At 40.0% G+C, this 17629-nt stretch overlaps 2 protein-coding genes across 4 annotated transcripts; one reads left to right on the top strand and one right to left on the bottom strand.

The window, feature by feature from the left end:
* Window positions 1–696: 696 nt before the first annotated feature.
* On the top strand, window positions 697–11410 carry khdc4 (KH domain containing 4, pre-mRNA splicing factor). Of its 3 annotated transcripts, none has more exons than XR_008607122.1 (14): window positions 697–840; window positions 1163–1349; window positions 2664–2792; window positions 2869–2948; window positions 3034–3086; window positions 3181–3359; window positions 4106–4317; window positions 6166–6226; window positions 7185–7245; window positions 7467–7789; window positions 8050–8193; window positions 8545–8626; window positions 9410–9498; window positions 10666–10700. XR_008607122.1 is itself a non-coding variant. In XM_055047484.1 (14 exons), exons 1-14 carry the CDS (start codon window positions 812–814, stop codon window positions 10902–10904), a joined length of 1896 nt encoding a protein of 631 aa, XP_054903459.1. In that variant the 5' UTR covers window positions 697–811; the 3' UTR covers window positions 10905–11410. The 3 variants fall into 3 exon arrangements, 2 of the variants coding, with proteins under 2 accessions (XP_054903459.1, XP_054903460.1); XM_055047484.1 differs by having other exon boundaries at window positions 8517–8626; window positions 10666–11410; XM_055047485.1 differs by lacking the exon at window positions 10666–10700 and having other exon boundaries at window positions 9410–9527.
* On the bottom strand, window positions 11378–15895 carry LOC129371112 (NADH dehydrogenase [ubiquinone] flavoprotein 1, mitochondrial-like). Its single transcript, XM_055047504.1, has 10 exons — window positions 15653–15895; window positions 13975–14057; window positions 13707–13877; window positions 13440–13623; window positions 12949–13138; window positions 12625–12837; window positions 12387–12553; window positions 12221–12302; window positions 11756–11901; window positions 11378–11674 (listed from the first exon to the last, which is right to left on the bottom strand). The coding sequence occupies exons 1-10, from the start codon at window positions 15749–15751 to the stop codon at window positions 11579–11581; spliced, it is 1431 nt and encodes a 476-aa protein (XP_054903479.1). The 5' UTR covers window positions 15752–15895; the 3' UTR covers window positions 11378–11578.
* Between the last annotated feature and the right edge of the window lie 1734 nt (window positions 15896–17629).

Here is a 17629-nt window from a genome sequence, read left to right as displayed (position 1 = left end):
CAACTGCATCTTGAATTTGCATTTTAAGTATGATTTTATTAAATAACTGCAAAGACAATGTGATAAAAATGACTAAATTCTTAAAATGATGTAGCCAATTTCTGAATACTCATATTTTACTCGATATCAAATGTAACAAGTTTCCAAGCTGAATCAGATATAAGTCAACATAATATTTACAAAATAATTTTTAAGATAAGAAAGAAGTTTTAAGTTCTGCAAAAGGTTTAACTCTGTTCTTAAAAACCAAATTTGAATTAAAAACTTTTTCCTATTTTAACAAACCCAATATAAATACAAATCAAGAAGGAGCAAGGCACTTAAAATGCAGTTGATTTTTAGATTTTAAGATTAAACTTTGCTGTAATTTAGAATAAAACAAACAAAAAAAATTAAAGTTGCATGCATTTTGAAAGACATTTAAAGATGTAGCAAGTGGTAAAACTTACCTTAATCCTGAAGCAAGTCCGACAACAAAATCCTTCCCTTTTTTTGCACTACAGGCTTTTATTTCACCTCACCAAGTGAGACCCGAAAGCGACGAGAAGCGGGTCAGAGGAAGCAGTGGCAGCCTGAACGTACTCGAAAGTCGAGGACTTTTTGCTTGCGTTTGGCGCCATCTAGTGGAATTATTTGGGAACTGCTTTGGTCTGGGACAAGACCGGAGGCGGAAACTAGGAGGAGGGGGCGGGGGAGCAGCGCAGAGCTAGTAGCCGCTGCCAGCTGAAGGAACCGTGCAGAACCCGAAGGAGGTTCCAAACGTACATTTTTGTTTGCGTTGTGAGACTAATTAGGGTCTGACGTCACATTAATGTCCTTTTGTGGAACCCAAAACAGCGGGTAGGTGTAAAAGCTAACTGTTTGTGTGTATTCCTGTGGAATATTACATGAAATTTAAATGCCTTGAGTTAGCCGCGGCTAGCCTGCTAATGCTAGCCTTGTTACGTAATCATGTCGGTGTCTGTCTGACTTCTACTGAGATTCACGTTAGGGGCCCTTGAATAACAATTAAACTAACGCCATTGTGGTCCATTTAAAGGTCATCTTAGACCAGCTTTTACATCAATACTAATATCGATTTACCGTTTCAGTAACTAGCAGGAGCTAATGCTAGCATAGGAAAGTTACAGCTGTTTCTATTAAATGATTTCTGCTTTCTCAGGCGCCGCAGCAAGTGGGACCAGCCCGTGGCTGGGACTGGAGGCTCCGGCGGGATGAGGGAGGCTGAGGCTGCGCCTTGCGGGGCTCTGGACGCTGCAGCGGCCGTGGCTGCCAAGATCAACGCGATGCTGGTGGCCAAAGGGAAACTCAAACCGTCTCAAATTAGCTCCCCGCTGCCGTCTGACAAGGTAAAGAAATACAAGCCTGTTGGAAATTAACGAGCAAATGTGCTTAAAAAGAAACAAACTTTGAGATGGTCTGTATTTCTGTTTACACTGAATTGCATTTATTTTAGATGATGGTAAACACCTGGCAACATTTCAGACAAGATTCTAAAATGGTTTTAAAAATGTAAACATTATCTCATAACTTTGTAACTTGACTTTGGCAATGTTGATTAATATTTACTACTAAGTGTTTTAAAGTATGTAGCCTATGCTGTCTACACCTAATTTATACATTATCTGTGTCAAAGTTGAGGTTGATGTGGATGATATGGGATTGTTAGAAAGTCAATAGAATCAGGGTTTCTATGCAAACCACAGAAGTATGAAATTAAAGCATTGGAATATATATCTCTATATTTAGCTCTTTAGATATAAATATTTTATTTGGTGACCTTATGTGTTTGAGATTGAAGCCTGACTTGTTGTTTGCACAAATGCAGTAATTTGTAGATTTGTAACACAGGAAACGAACTGGAAAATAATCTGTTTGCCCATTTATTACAGTAATCTATCCGTCTGCCTCTTTGGGTTAGCTAAAGTATTATATGTGAATGAAGTTTCTAGACGCAGTTGTATGGTGCTGACAAAATTGTCTGGGCTTCATTTTGAGGAACATCTTTGATGCTCATGATGTAAAAGCAGCATCTTCTAAAGAAACTGGTAATCTTTGCCTGGATGCACAAATATGTGCATGACTGCAGATGTAAAGCTACATATGGATAATTCATAAGTGGGGGACTTTGACTCATTTTCCTGATCAGCTGTACAAACATGATATACATATTCAGGGTTGGAAGCCTGGCGGGCCACCAGGCTTTACTTGTGCCCCCACCAGGCTTATTTATTTAAGTCTTTTTAAAATGTTTGCATTTTTTAAGATTTTGTAGTTGGTTTTCAGGTGTTAATCTTCCAATCTTTCAATGACACATAATCATCAAGGGACATTTTCAAATTTTCTTTTAATTTAAACATGTTTTAACTTAAAAACACGACAGGCTGCTGAATGAATGACTGCCTGAGCACCCAGCCACCAGGCATAGCAAGTTTCTGGGGGGAAACCCTGTATATTCATGAATATTTGAAGTGGAGGACCCAGTTTTATAATAGAAAATGCTTTAAGGCCAGAGATGCAGAGTTGAGTCTCTCCTGAAGTTTCTTCCTTCGTTCAAACATTAGCAACTACTTTCTCTAAAAATAGGTAAATTAATAAAAATATTTTAAATGTTTCTTAGAAGAACAGTTTTATATTTTGCATTGTTATCCTTCTTTTGTCAGATTGTTGGTGCTGGGAAGCCTCCTGCCCCAACAAAAGCCAAAGATGACCTGGTGGTCGCCGAAGTCGAGATCAACGACGTCCCTCTATCTTGTCGAAATCTCCTCACACGCGGACAGACACAGGAGGAGGTCCGCAGCAAATCTGACATGTTGAAGTTGACTATTCTATGATGCCTTTGGTACTGACCATGTGTCTTGATTGCAGATCAGTAAAGTGAGCGGAGCTGCAGTTTCAACCAGAGGGCGGTACATGACAGCAGATGAAAAGAACAAAGCATTGTTGGGGTGAATAATTTAGTCATTTGTTTTCTCTACTACTTAACACTTTCCATGCTTATTCATTCGGTGTGTTTCTGCACATTCCTCACAGGGACCGACCTTTGTATCTGCATGTTCAAGGACAGACAAGAGAGCTTGTCGACAGTTAGTACTCTACAAATATATCGTGGCCTATTTTGTGAATGTATGTCAGATTCAAGTCTGATTTTTTATTTTTTATTTTCCCCTCGTTTTTCAGGAGCAGTTAATAGAATCAAGGAAATCATAACTAACGGTGTCGTAAAAGCCGCAACGGCTTCATCAGCAGCTCCATCTTTCTCCCCCAGTGGAGCCTCAGTCACCGTCTACCAACAACACAACCCACCTGGACCTTCACTGCCCCCGGCGACAAACCACAAACCTCACTTTCAGTCAGGGGTGAGTTGGTTCATCAGTAGACGGCCGTGTTTTAGTTCAGCTTTGCAGCTGCTGGTACGCCGGCTTAGTTATAAAATTTATTTATTGTCAAAATCAAACTCCTTTGTAGTTTTTTTTTTAGGCAGGTAGGGAGTGAAGGGAGGTAGACTGTTTATATACGGGGTCTTAATATCCTTGAAAATACTTGAATTTCTATGAGGTGTTTTCTAGGTTTGGAAAGTTTTTGATTTCTGTATAAAATCCTTGAAATGCTTGATATTCAAACTGCACACTTTTGCAATAAAGTGCAATCAAATGTTTGATTAAAAGCTTAAATTTAGAAAACATTTAGTAGGTATAAGTTCATACACCTAGTAAAGAGAGACATATATATTTTTTCTTATTGTCTGAAGATAAATCAAACTAAACTTTTCTTGTTTTATGTCAGATAGAATCATCCAAATTATTTTTATTTGTCAAATGCCAGAAAACTTAGCGAGATCATTTTTGTTTAAGCATCTAATTTGAACTGGAAGGTCGTTTACCTTGACACAGTTTTAGATTTTGTCAATGTAATCAATGAGTTATTAATCATCTTATGTTATATATCTCAAACATTCCTGAGATTGTAAGGTCCTGTTATATAAGTCTCCCATTTTTAAAAGCTCTGCAATTCTTAAAGAAATCAGAGATCAGAAAACAACTAACCAACATTTTTTGTTCTTTTTTTCATTCCTTCTATGTTTTTCGTTCTTTCTTGTTTTCAGATGCATTATGTTCAGGATAAGATCTTTGTGGGCCTGGAGCACGCCGTCCCTGGGTTCGTGGTCAAAGAGCGAGTGGAGGGCCCCGCCTGCTCCTATCTGCAGCACATTCAGGCCGAGACTGGGGCCAAAGTTTTCCTCCGAGGAAAAGGATCGGGCTGTTTAGAGCCCGCATCTGGACGCGAGGCTTTTGAACCCATGTACATTTACATTAGGTGAGTCCCGGTGTCTGGATTGCGAAACGTTTAGTAAAGCAACATTAAACTGTGAATTATCTCACTTAGATGTAGGTACATGTCGGCTCTTGGTATCAAGCTATACTTCGTTAAGAAAAAAAAAATGTTAATGAAAATGTTAAATGATTAGTCAATGATTTTTATCCCACCTTGTTTTCTGCGGCATCTCCTTCTGCCCTGAATTTATTAAGATGTCTTCATTGAAACATAAACGCCCACATACTGAAATGACTCTGCAGATGTAAATTTGACACGTCAAAAACGTAAAAGATTAGATCTAGTAACCCCTGATGAGAGAGTCTCATATGAATAATACTTTTTAATGAATAATGACTTTAGAAAGAAAAGAGAGTTGAAATTAGTCTGAATTATTGATGCATTTATGTCAATCTTTGACCTTCATGTTGTGAGTCTGGTGTCTATGTCTTGGTTTAAGCCTCATCCTCTTGTATTCCGGCTTTTCTTTCTGTCTGGTTTTTTATCTTAGTGACACCCCAAGATCATCGCTGGCCTCCATTTACCTGTCTTTCAAAACTTTCTGGATCCATGCTCTGCAGTCTAAAGGAGGCATTTCTATTCTTATATAAACCTGAACACTGCAGGACTAATAATTTGACTATAATGCACTAAATTGAAACCTCCATATGGATTAAATGCAGTGGCTTTGATGCACATGAATTAATTTTGTTATTAATTCAAACTTAGAGGAGTTTCTGTTTCTTTCTGATTCGGGAGCAGCTGATTTTCTTTTTGGGTTTCTTCCTCCTCTGAAAAATCTCTGAAGTCCATGAACCTCTGTCATCATCTTTTCTTTTCTTTTTGTTTCTTTCTGTTTTGTTTTTCCTGCAGCACAGAGCTCATTTGTATTTTATTATGTGTGAATCTGTAGTGGTTTGTTCTGCCTTGCAAAGTGAAAATAGAGCTTTTCTCTCTCCACAATCCACTCAGCGTAGATGTGCTTCAATCATAGTGATACAGCTGATAGAAATACAGAGACCTGGCCAGGAAAGCTGCATCATGGAAACAGATTTAAATCCTAAAGGATTCAGCCGGGTGTAATAAAAAATCAGCAACTCCAGCTCTGGTCAGCTTTGCTCGCAAATCAGCAACACACTTGTGACAATAGCATTATAATTCAGATTGTTTTAGATGATACTGTTGTTGTGTAAATACCCTGCATAAAAATATAATTTACTTACCATAGTTTTGACAGTCCTGTGGAGCAATCTTAGAAGTTAAATAAGTGAAATAAGTTAAAAAAAAAAAAAAAAACTGATTATTCAGAATATTTGGAGATATTAATATTTCTATTGGTTAATTAGGAGCCAGTGTGGCAGATCAGTCGACTTCTCAGGTTGGTTTCTCCTATAACCTGTAAAGTCAAAAACATCTTTTGAAAAGTCTTCATTTCTCAGCTAAGTCTACATTTATTCCATGTTTTACTCATTGTTTTTAATATTGCAGTTACCACAGACAGTTTTTATTTTAATTTCATTTTAAAATGAAAATATTATCACAACCTAAGCATCACACCAACAGCCAGTGAACCATTTATTTATCATTTACTTCTAAATTTAGAAGATGTTTTGTGTGGATCTTTGTTACAAGACCTAATTATATCTAATAATGTGTACATATATTTCATCTTCTTTAAATAAAAGCAGTTAGTCAGTGTTATATGTCAGATTTTTTATTTTAAGGTTACTGTTTATTTTGTATTTCATATTCAGGTTTATGATGCTTTGAGAACCTTCCTGTTCACGCCTTCACTGTTGAGTTATCCATCCGTTTAGCAGTGAAACTAAATGTCGACGTTTTCCTCCACAGTCATCCTAAACCTGAAGGACTGGCTGCAGCGAAAACCCTGTGTGAGAATCTCCTTCTGACGGTGGGTACAGTAATTACTGACACTGTCAAATGTTTTGTATGCTTCATTTACACCTTGCATTTCCCAAGTAATTATGATTCATTAAATACTAAGTCAACAATTTGCTTTACCTTGTTTTTAATGATCATAAAGTGTTAATCAGAGGGTTATTAGGGCCCTTTGACTGGGTGAATTCAGTGAATTAATAGGAGCGTCTGGTTACATGAATGTACCAGAATGTTTGAATGGATGGGTCTAGTTCTTCAAGTTTCACAGTCAAAAACTGGTAAAGAGTTACAAATAAATCCTAAAATTACCTTAAAGTGAATTTTCACAAACTGGTAAAGGGGCAATTCACTGAAATTTTGATGTTTCTTACGATCGTCGTGTGCAACGCACTATTCTAGTTTGTGACATCAGAAGGTCAAGTTTATACTTTTAAGTGAAAATGGGGCCTAAAAATCGTAGCGTTGTATTTCCTAAAGCGAACATTTGTTCTTACCTCTGTGTAGGAGGCGTCGCCAAGCCAAATATGACATGAAAGTTCTCCGAAGCGATATTTCTAACATGACAATCATTACCCGGCAGACCTAGTCAAGAACTATAAGCAATAAAAAATATATTGCTAAGCATTAGATCTGTGGATTTATCAAATATCATCAACCTCAGTTCACCTCTGAATAGCCACACAGACATTTCAAACACTGTTTTAAGTTATTATTTATGGCTACTGTTGGAGGGTTTCTTACAAAGTTTTTTAAAACAAAGAAAAGGTCTTGTGGCTTCTGCAGATCTTCCACTGAGATTATAATTTGCACACATCATTTACAGAAGCATTTTCTTTCCTCTGCCTAAAACCACAGGTATTTTCTGCAAGCACAGCCTTCTGCAAAACACAACATGAATGTAGAGGTTTAGAGGAAGTGTGAGTTGCTGCTATGCCAGTTGGTTGAATCTAAAAGCAATTTTTTCCTTGCAGGTTCATGCAGAGTACTCCCGCTACCTTAGTCAAATGAACACAATGATGCCAACGCAACAAGGTATTCTAGCTTTTCTGCGCACCGTAAAAACTCAAATTTGGAACATGTTACTTTCATTTCGTTAGTCATTCGTATTGGTCTGCTGTAAATGTCAATTCAACTCAGTATTTATGTTGTGAAGCCAATTTACTGTTTGCTCATGAATCTAACACCTGTAGCATCGTCGGTGCATCATGTCAAAGCTGTTGACTGGGTGTGTTCGTCTCCTCTTCCTCTACCAGGGTTTTCACAGCCTCCAGTAGTGAATGGGATTCCCCCTCAGCCGCCTTACTATCCTCCAGCTGGATTCCAGCCGAGCTACAGCGTGCCTGCCCCACCGCCGCAGCCCCAACCTGTCCCACCTACCTATACGGTCCCACCTCCTGTACCTCCAGTCATGCCTGCCGGTGTGCCATCTCAGTACCCCATACGGCAAAGATCCGCCCCTCTTCCTGCGCCCATTCCTGTTCCTGTTGCTGTTTCCATCCCTGCTCCTACTCTGGCGCCTGTCCCTGCTCCCATTATGGCTCCCATTCCCACTTCAGCTCCAGACTCTCTGCATCAGGTAGGAGCACATTTAAACTGCAGGTTCTTGAGTCTCTTTCAAACCAGCAGAGAGAAGCCCATGTCCTAGGGATGCAAACAATTAATGACTAATTCTTAAAAGGTCGTAAAAGGTTGTAAATACCACCTCATCCAACATCTTTATCAGAATCATCAGTTCTAACTTAGACTTACTGAAACCAGATCATGAAGTGGTTTGATGTATGTAGGACTGGCTTGTTGTTGTTTTGCTCAGTGGATTTGTTTTCCTCCTCTCTGCAGACTCTTCCTCCTCTACATTTCGCTCCTCCTGCTGCGGCGCCTCCCAAGCTGCCGCTCCAAGCCGCCCAGATCAACCCGCCTCAGAAGAGACGCTTCACAGAGGAAGTACCGGACGAGAGGGACAGCGGCCTGCTCGGGTACCAGGTAACAGAAAACTTTTACTACATCTCATCGATTTTACCACTTCTCTCCCTTGCTCCTCTTTCCATCTGTAAAATCTTTTACTTTATTCTTTCTTCCTTTTGATGCTTTCATGTAGCTTGATATAAATGATATTGCATGCTGTTTACTTCATTTCCAGTGTTATTCATCAATTTCTACTGTATGGATTTTCAGACAAAGGTATCAGTTCAAATAAAACCAATAAACAGGCTCTGGGAAATCTCCTGATAGGTGAAGTGATGAAGTGTCAGGACAGGGCTTAGTGGATGTCTGCTAATCGTGACTGTGTGTTTTTCTGCTCATAGCATGGACCCATTCATATGACTAATTTAGGTGCAGGCTTCTCAGTGGGCAGCACAGAGACTTCAGGACCCGCACAGCAGAGTTCCTCTGGCCCGGCGAGTGAGAGGAACAGGTACTCATTACTTGTTATGTTTTAATGTGTACACATTCAGAAGTTTGATTCTTCTAAAATAAACAATAAATAAACAAATGAAGAAATAAATAATTTAATATATAAGTAAAAAATAAGAGCCAACTGCTCTGAACCCTATTGAAACCTCCTGGTTTGTCCACCAAATATTGATTTCTGAACTCTTCCCGAGTTAAAACATTAATATTGTTGTTTCCAAGTGAATATTAATTTGTTTTCTTTGCATTATCTGAGGTCTGAAAGCACTGCATCTTTTGTTAATTTGACCATTTCTCCTTTTCTGTAAATGAATACAACATTTTTGCATAGAATAAAAGAACAATTCATTTTACAAAGAAATATATCATTTTACATGGTCTCTTAATTTTTTCCAGAGTTGTACATGTTCTAATCATTTTTTATTTACTGATTATCACACTATTCAGTAATTCATTTATATAAAAATTTTTTCTAACGAATGCATTGTTAAGAGGCAGGCGTTTCTAGATTACTAATTGGTCTGTTCAACCAATCAGGTCCCAAGTAATGGCGTCCTGGCATAAATCAATAACATTTATTTATTTACTTCCAAAATAAATATATTTATTTTCAAATAAATATATGTATACATTTATTTATATTTGTTTTATCATATATCTATCTATTTTCTATTTTATTTCCCAATTAGTCAATATATTTTTGTAGTGTGATTTTTGGCAGGATCAGTCCTCCATATGCACAAATCAAAGAGTGGAGATTATTAACGCCATGTTGTTTTTTTCCCAGTCGGCACATGATGCCTCCACCAACATCCCTGCGTGTGAACGGAGTGAGTCACCAGATGGAGGAGAGGAGACTACATCAAGGCTTTGTGGGTAAGAATGTTATCCTGTGGATGGACAAATCCCTGTCCAAATCCAGGACTCGGACTGTAACACTTTATAGGATCTGTCCTGTTTTTTCTCCTCCGTTATGTAGAGGTAAAAAGGAGAATGATGTAACCTTTTCTAAAACTTTTGTGTCCAAATGTTTGTGGTTTTGCTGGACGTTGATGAGCTGATGGGTCACAAAAACCAAACAAATCCATGTTGTTGCTAAATTGTTAAAAATTTTAGCCCATTCAGCCTGAAACCAACTGCTCCTTAAAGGATTTTGCTGATGTCACTCAAAATCTCCAGATATGTTGTTACTCAACAAAAAGGTTCGAACTGAAAAGCTTTTAGCCTTCCTGTTATCTGCTGAAGTCTCTCGCTCTCCTGCAACCTGAATGATGTCACACATTATTGGAAATAATGGCTTCTTATTGTGCTTCCCCTGACAGCTACACCAGCTAACTTTGAGTACTATTGATTCAGTAAAAGTGCCAGATTAACTTCACAGCACTCAAGTGTGGTGCATTCACTGACTACTAAAAAGCTCAGCATTTTGGGTTCAAATGAATCCTTTAAACGTGATTTTAAAAAATATCAGTTGAAAAAAATCCCTTATTTTATTTTAGAAACTGAGTCATTTATTAAACTGGTCTTTTCAGTAAAGCTGTCACTAGTGTACATGCAGAGGGGTTAAATATGGCAAAGGGTTTTACCGACTTTGTTTAGGACTCAGACACACTGATCAGTAATGACAAATGCTCTACTTTTAAGCGTTTGTGAGTCATTTGTTTAAAACTAATGCAACCGTAGTGTTGCGTTCTGATGACATCATCAGTCTGGACTGTTTGTAGTTTTTCTTCTGTCCTTGCTAACAAGAACCTCTCCTGTTTTTGTGTTCTTCTCTTTTTCTCTGTGTTTTTCTTCTCTTCCATGTGTCTCTGTGGCGATGCTGGACGCTGACTGGGGTCCTCCGGTGCCGTCCCGCTACTCGAACGGACGGGGCGCCCCCACCCTCCGCCCTTCTGACATAAACATTAACTTGTCTATTGTTTCTCCAAAATGTGTTTGAAATGATTAACCCGCCACTTTTGAAATCTGCTTTTGTTTCCTCCTCTCTCCTCCACTGCGCGCTGCTTGTGTCTCTTGTTGTTGCTCTCCTCCTTCCTGCAGAGCCGCCAGTGAAAAGACTGAGATCCGGTTTAGTTGCGTACTCCGGCGACTCGTCTGACGAAGAGGAAGACCACCCTTCGTCCAAAGCTTCGTGGCTTGGTAACCATGGGGCAGGTAACCACCCACCCACCTCTACTGCTTCAAGCTGGGCTCAGGGCTACCGCGGCCCTCCGCCTCTGCCGACTCGTGCCAAAACGCAGCCACAGCAGCAGTCCATTCCTTTCTGGATGGCGCCATGACACTGAAATGTCTCAGTGCTTTCTTCAATCCTACAGGACCTCATTTTTTTCTCACCGCTTATCTTTCTGATGGAGGACGGCTTCTTGACAGCTGCGTCTCTAGTTTGAACAATTAATTCAGCTCTTGGAAACAAGTGGATGTACTAATGTTTTGTATACATTATAGGTTGAAGATGAACATTTGCACGACTTCCTTTTCTTTTTGGATGTATAGAGGCTCAGATGAGCGGCGGTCTGCCTCACATTTTACTTTGAATTCAATCAAAACAGCAGCAAATTTAAAAAAAAAGGTCTAAAGCAAAAAAAAAAAAATCAGTTTGATGTTATACATCAATGACCATTTTTATTTTAGAATATTTTTTCCTACTGTTTATCCCTTTTTTGTCTCTCCCTATTTGTTGGTTTTCTTTCCTAATTCCTCTTTTGTACAGGTCATACAGGAGTTACATGTGGTAAACCTACAAAATGTCATCCTTTTATGAAATAAACCTAATTTATTGGGGTGATTGAGTCTGTGTTTATTGGATTTCAATAAACAGATAAGGAACTAAATGTCATATGTTTCAGAAAATGGCTGAATTCAATAGTTTCCTAAAGCTTTTAGCTTCCAAAATAATGTATAACTTAGATTTGTTGTATTATTGTGTTGGATAAAATGCAGGAAACTTCCCAGTTCAGATCATCTCAATCTCCTGCTTCCTTGGAGGATTTTTCTCTTTATGCTGAGCAATGCGGTTTTCCATGTCCGTCCGAAAGTGGCGTATTAGACCCTACAGATGTGGGGATTCAATAACGAAAAGTTAATTTGTCCCACGTTGAATTGATCTAATTGTGAGCACTCGATGCATCACCTGAACAGGCCAAGCGGCTCCGTCTCCCAGGGCACATATAGTGTGACCCTCGATCTGTTTGCTGAGCTCCCAGATCATGTCAATTTCTGACACGGCTGCGTCTCCTCGCACAAACCGCCACATCATTTTGTCCATCCAGTCCACTCCTGAAGGAGAGCAGTGAAAGCAAATCACTGAGAAATACTCGAAATCAAAGCTCTATACAAATCAAAATGATGTTTTGCATTGTTCTGTTCCTGCATAAGTTGTTCCTTGAAAGATTAACGGCACACATTTGAGTTTCCCAAGCCTGGTTTTGGGTAGAAGTCACTGGATGTTTGTTTCATCAAGTATCAAATTAAATTGAAAGCAAAAAAAAAAAAAGTTTAGTGCTTTTCATTTGGGGAAAATCATAATCTTTAACATCGCTGCGTTGAGCTAAATCCTCATGACAAAAAAACTCAGCATCAAATTGCAGTTCCTTACCTTCCCTGCAGGGGGTGCACTGGCCACAACTCTCGTGCTTATAAAACTCAACCAAACGTGCAACAGCTCGAATCACGTCTGTCTGCAAGAAGTAAAAAAAGAAACGAATCGGACTCTCTGTTAGCACTAACAGAGTGTTCAGTGTGAGATCATTCAGTCTGTTTACCGATTTGTCCATGACTATAACCGCTGCAGTTCCCAGAGCCGTCTGCGCGCGGACCAGATCATCAAAATCCATCAGGACGTCGCTGCATACATGCTGAGGGATGATGGGAGTGGAGGACCCTCCTGGGATCACTCCTAATAGATTGCCCCAGCCTCCCCTCACTCCCCCTGCATCAAGCACAAAAATCATTCTGAAGCGCAGTAAATTAGACGCCGACAGGTCTGAACTGAACACACACCTGCGTGTCTCTCGATGAGCTCTCTCAAAGGAATCGACATCTCTTCCTCCACGGTGCAAGGGAAGTTGACGTGACCCGAGATGTTGAACAGCTTCGTCCCAGAGTTCCTCTCCCTCCCAAAGCTGGCAAACCAAGCTCCGCCACGGCGACAGATCGCAGGCGCCACAGCAATGGTCTCCACGTTGGCCACTGTTGTTGGGCATCCAAAGACTCCTTAATGTGAAACACAGAGATGTAGCGGCTACAGTTTTCTAATTATACCCAGTTTGCTGTTTCTTCAGTCATTAATGGACGTGATTAGAGGCCGTGGAGCATTCGCCTCACCTATGTCTGCAGGGAAAGGCGGCTTTAGACGAGGTTTGCCTTGCTTGCCCTCAAGAGACTCGATGAGCGCCGTCTCCTCTCCGCAGATGTAAGCGCCGGCCCCGCGCATCACAAACACATCAAAGTTATACCCTGAGCCACAGGCATTCTTCCCAATCAGCCTGGCCTTGTATGCCTCATTAATAGCCACCTTTTTAAAAGAAAAAGAAAGGTAACGCTGTGACCTTTCTTTAAAATCTAAGGGCCGGGCGAGAGGTTAAAGGTTTTTAATTTTGTGCTGGTGGATCAATAAGTAGAGGCTCACAATGCAAAAAGAAGAAACGGGAGCAAGACACAGAGTAACCAAACCACCAGCTTGTTGGTGTTTAAGTGCCATTTCCTAAAAATTCCCTCCTGCATTCTTCTTTTTGCATTCGGTTATGATTCTCTAGTGAAAATAGGAACAATTGTAATTTTTCCCAGGTTTTTTAATCAAGTGTTTGTATTCCTACCTGCAGATTTGATGACTCGTTGTAAAACTCTCCTCTGATATAGATGTACGCCGCCTGAGCCCCCATGGCTCTTCCAGCAACAAGGCAGCCCTCGATGAGCTTGTGGGGGTCGTGACGCAGGATCTCTCGGTCTTTACACGTCCCAGGTTCCCCCTCGTCTGCATTCACTACCAGGTACTTGGGCCTGGGGAAAGGGGAAAGAAGGAAATGCGCTTGAATGTTGGGGTGGGCATTAAGGTTGTACGTGGTGAAAGATGTCCTTTATACCTGCCGTCACTGGGTTTGTTCATGAAGCTCCACTTCATCCCGGTGGGGAATCCTGCACCCCCTCTGCCTCTGAGACCAGAGACCTTCACCTCGTTCAGGATCCACTCGGGTCCTTTCAGGATTATCTCTTTGGTCTTATACCAGTCTCCTCTTTTGAGTGCTCCTTCGAGCCTGAAACGAATAAAAACAAATTGAAATCAACATATTTTGTACTGTGTTTTGGTTCTGTGTGCGACTGAGGATGAGCTGAGCACGAATGTTTGCGAACCTCCAATCATGCCGGCCGTAAAGGTTAGTAAATATCCGGTCCTGATCACTCAGAGGACCAAACTTTGTCTTTTTGGGTTTCATCTGTGAAAAAGACAGAAAGAGAGCTACCAATGTCTAAGCTACAAGAACTGTATATGTACTCAGGTCATTTTACAACATAAACTTTAACCTTTACCACTCCAAGCTACAATTGGTGCAGAAAGAACATTGTGCTTGAAGTTGCTCTTTGGTAAAGGAAACACAAACTGGCATCAAAATAGCTTCATAGCTAAGGATATTGTTGCTGGCAACACTGCACCAAAAATTCATTTATTGAATCATCAAGAACTTCATGCGGAGCTTCAACTGCTATGAGAAACATTTAGTGTCCCAAAAGGTCCAGCAGGGACCTGGACGTCTTTTAAAAACAAGACATCCAGGATGAATGAATGGATCCAGGGATCACATTGCCACCAGGGCAGAGCTTGATGAACGTGTTTCTGCTCTCCAGGCTCGAGAAGGGAAACAAATAAGCCTCTATTGTCCAAGAAAAACTTCAAAACCAGTCGGACACTCAGCAGGAGGGGCCAGGATTGGTCTGCAGAGAGCCGGTCATAAGGTCAAAGTGTTAACTATGTGGCTCAACAGAACATTTACATTTTGGGCTGGTTGTCAGGTTATCTTCTCGACCCCACGCCATCAAGGAGCTGGAATTAATCTTTTAAAAAGCAAGTCAGACAAAAGCAGACAAAACTGTAGCAATCTTCAAGCACTGATACAAGAATAACAGGTCAGTGTCACTATTTTGCCTTGAATGTGCTCCAGGATGCCAGAGCAAAAAAGAAAAAGAAAGCTGCTGCCACCACTGTTATGTTTTCAGACATTTTCCCCACAAACAACAGCTGAACTGATGCTTTGTGTGTTTTTTTTTCTTCTGTCTTTTCCAGTAGATTTAATGTTGCATAGCATCTGGTTGAACTTTGTGACTATTGAAGTAATTTAGCTGTGCATTGTTTGAATTTGATTGTGGCACAATGGGAGATAGACTGGAACTTAACCTTTACTCATAAAAAAAACATCAATAAACTGATTTTTTTTTTTCACTGTATGCTATATATGGATTGAGAGAGTGGAGTTGCTGCTGTTTGACCGATAAGCTGCAGTCTTTCTCCTTATTTGATCCTTGTTTTGAAATATTCAACTGGTTTGTGCAGTGGCACTTTACCAAGTTAACTGCTCAGCAGGATTATACTACTTAGATTTTTGTTTACACCAGTTGCAAATAAACTGACAAAAGGTTTATTAAAAAAGAAAACTAAACAAATAGAATCATTAACATGTTTAATAACTGGATTCTGAAACGTACAACAGCAACATTTTGCTTCACATGAGCCTTTTCGATTTGGTCTTGATTTCATTTTGCTTTCTAAAAAATGAAACAGACTTTTTATATTCGTCTCAGAAACCTTTTTGTTTATGCACAGAAAAGCTTTTTCAAAACGTGCGACACAAAACTCCAGTAATAAAAAACTTTATGATTTTCTTACAAAGTGGAAACAATCATATTAAAGTTTGCAACAACACTTTTAATAATTGCGCCTTAGAATCATCCGCTGTGCAGAATAAAGTCCAAACAGTCAAAAGAGACCTTTTTTTTTTTCGCTCATCTTTGCGCAGTGCAGGAGAGCGGACCTTACCTGCGCATGCGCCGCTGAGCTGCACGCGCGCCTCGGAGCGACCTGTCTCGCCGCAGCGCCCCGCAGCATCCGCGGAGGCAGCAGCAGCGGCAGCAGCATCCTGCGGGGAGGGAGGCGACCGCTTTCAGATCCCCGCGACCTGTTGAAGCTCCGACTCCTGCGCCTGTTGGGCTCCCAGGTCTCACCTCAGGCACCCAAATCCACTTCTGAACCCGCTGCGGCTGAAGACGCGCAGCTCAGGGCTTCATGGGCCAGATTAATTCATCTAAGAAGATTAGGAAACCACCGACGTCACATCCTGTTCTACGTCAGCGTTCAGGCAGCAGCAGTTTGAGTTACAGCCCGTGCAAACAAAGGCTCATTAACAAGATCATGCGGTACAGGAACAATAAATATTTCCAAAAACTATTTATAAAATTTCACTTTAACTTTTTAGAGAAGTACAGATGTTACTCATTCTCACTTTTCCAAAGACTGGAATCATAAAAAAAAAGCAATTTCCATATTCCGACTCCCTGAAATGTTTTGCATTTTACTTTACCGTCAGTGTTTCATTTTGCTTTTATGTGGTGACGCTGTAAAGTATTGATTACAGCGAAACTGATGGGAAATGAGGGTTTTCACAAAATAGGCTGTGCAAAAATAAAGACAGACAGAAAGATGGTGAATAGCATCTGTGAAAATCAAGTCTTACAGACTCTCAACTATTTTTAGTTCTTAAAAATAACATTTTTAATGTTTATAGGTCACTTGTCAGCTGGACAGTGAATCTTTTTCAGACTCTAATATATTTTCTTCCTGGATTGGCCTGAATTTAGTTTGTTTGTTTGTTTTTCTGCTGAAGAAGAAGCATCCCCACATTATGCCGCCACCACCACCATGTTTCACTATGTGAGTGGTGGTTTCAGGGTGATAGTTTTTTCCAAAACATATTGTGTTTTACAGGTGAGACAAAAAGTTTGACATTTGTCCCAACTAACCAGTGTAACCTTCTTCCACATGTCTGATGTGTTCAGTATATGGAAAAGGGCAAAGTGCAAGTTAATCAACAGCTTTTGTTCATAAAAGCTACTGACTGACGGATCATTCTGAAATATTCTCAATTTGTACAGTGTAAAAATGGCCTTAAAGAAATTTTCTCGCTCTTTATTCTGGCAAACAGAAAAAAAAGTTTATTCTGATTTCACATCAGACAGTGAGAACAAAATTAGATCTTTATTTGTATTTAGTGCATGTAAAGTCCTGGGGCCTCACACACAAAGCGTGCGTGCGCACAAAACAATGCAGCGCCATATTTTGCGCTCAAGTTTGCATAAAAATGTACTTTGCGTCAAAGTTTTGCGTAAATATATACGCACAGCTTCCCGCTGGCGTGGAAATGTGCGGCAGCCACGCAAACTTTCTCCGTGGACAATGTCAAACTGCAAAGCGCCAAAACTCACCGAAATTCACTGAAATCTGACTGCGTTCAGTTATTTAGACCAAGACGCACCAAACCCGATGTTTATCACGATTTGAATATTTTATTGTTTAAACGTAAGCGATGAAACTGAACTGCGGTTAACATCAGACAATAAGCTATTTTTTTTGTAAATAAAGAAAATAAAAATAAAAGTGTGAAAACCTCGCTGAACGGAAATGAAGATGTGACGCATTGGTCCGTGCGCCGAAGCGCATGAAATGCATCTGTAGGGTCATTTCATTCTCAGGGTTGGATCAGCAAATTAACTCAAACCTGCTGGTTAAAAATAATCATCAGGTTTGATTATTTTTAAAGTGATCAAGGTTTCAGAGGGTCAAAGGTCATATCGATCTGCTGGGAAATCTTTATGAGCGTCCAAATTGATCGATCAGACTGATCATCCTGGAGCTCTGAGCAAAACTTAAAGAGCCGTGCGGTACCGGTACCGTACCGGTCCAGCTGCAGTATTTTAATTTTTTATGTTATTTTTTTCTTTATAATGTATTTTTATTTTG

The sequence above is a fragment of the Poeciliopsis prolifica genome, unplaced genomic scaffold (assembly GCF_027474105.1).
Source record: "Poeciliopsis prolifica strain line A6 unplaced genomic scaffold, Auburn_PproV2 SCAFFOLD026, whole genome shotgun sequence".
NCBI lineage: Eukaryota > Metazoa > Chordata > Actinopteri > Cyprinodontiformes > Poeciliidae > Poeciliopsis > Poeciliopsis prolifica.
This window is presented reverse-complemented; position numbering and strand designations above follow the sequence as displayed.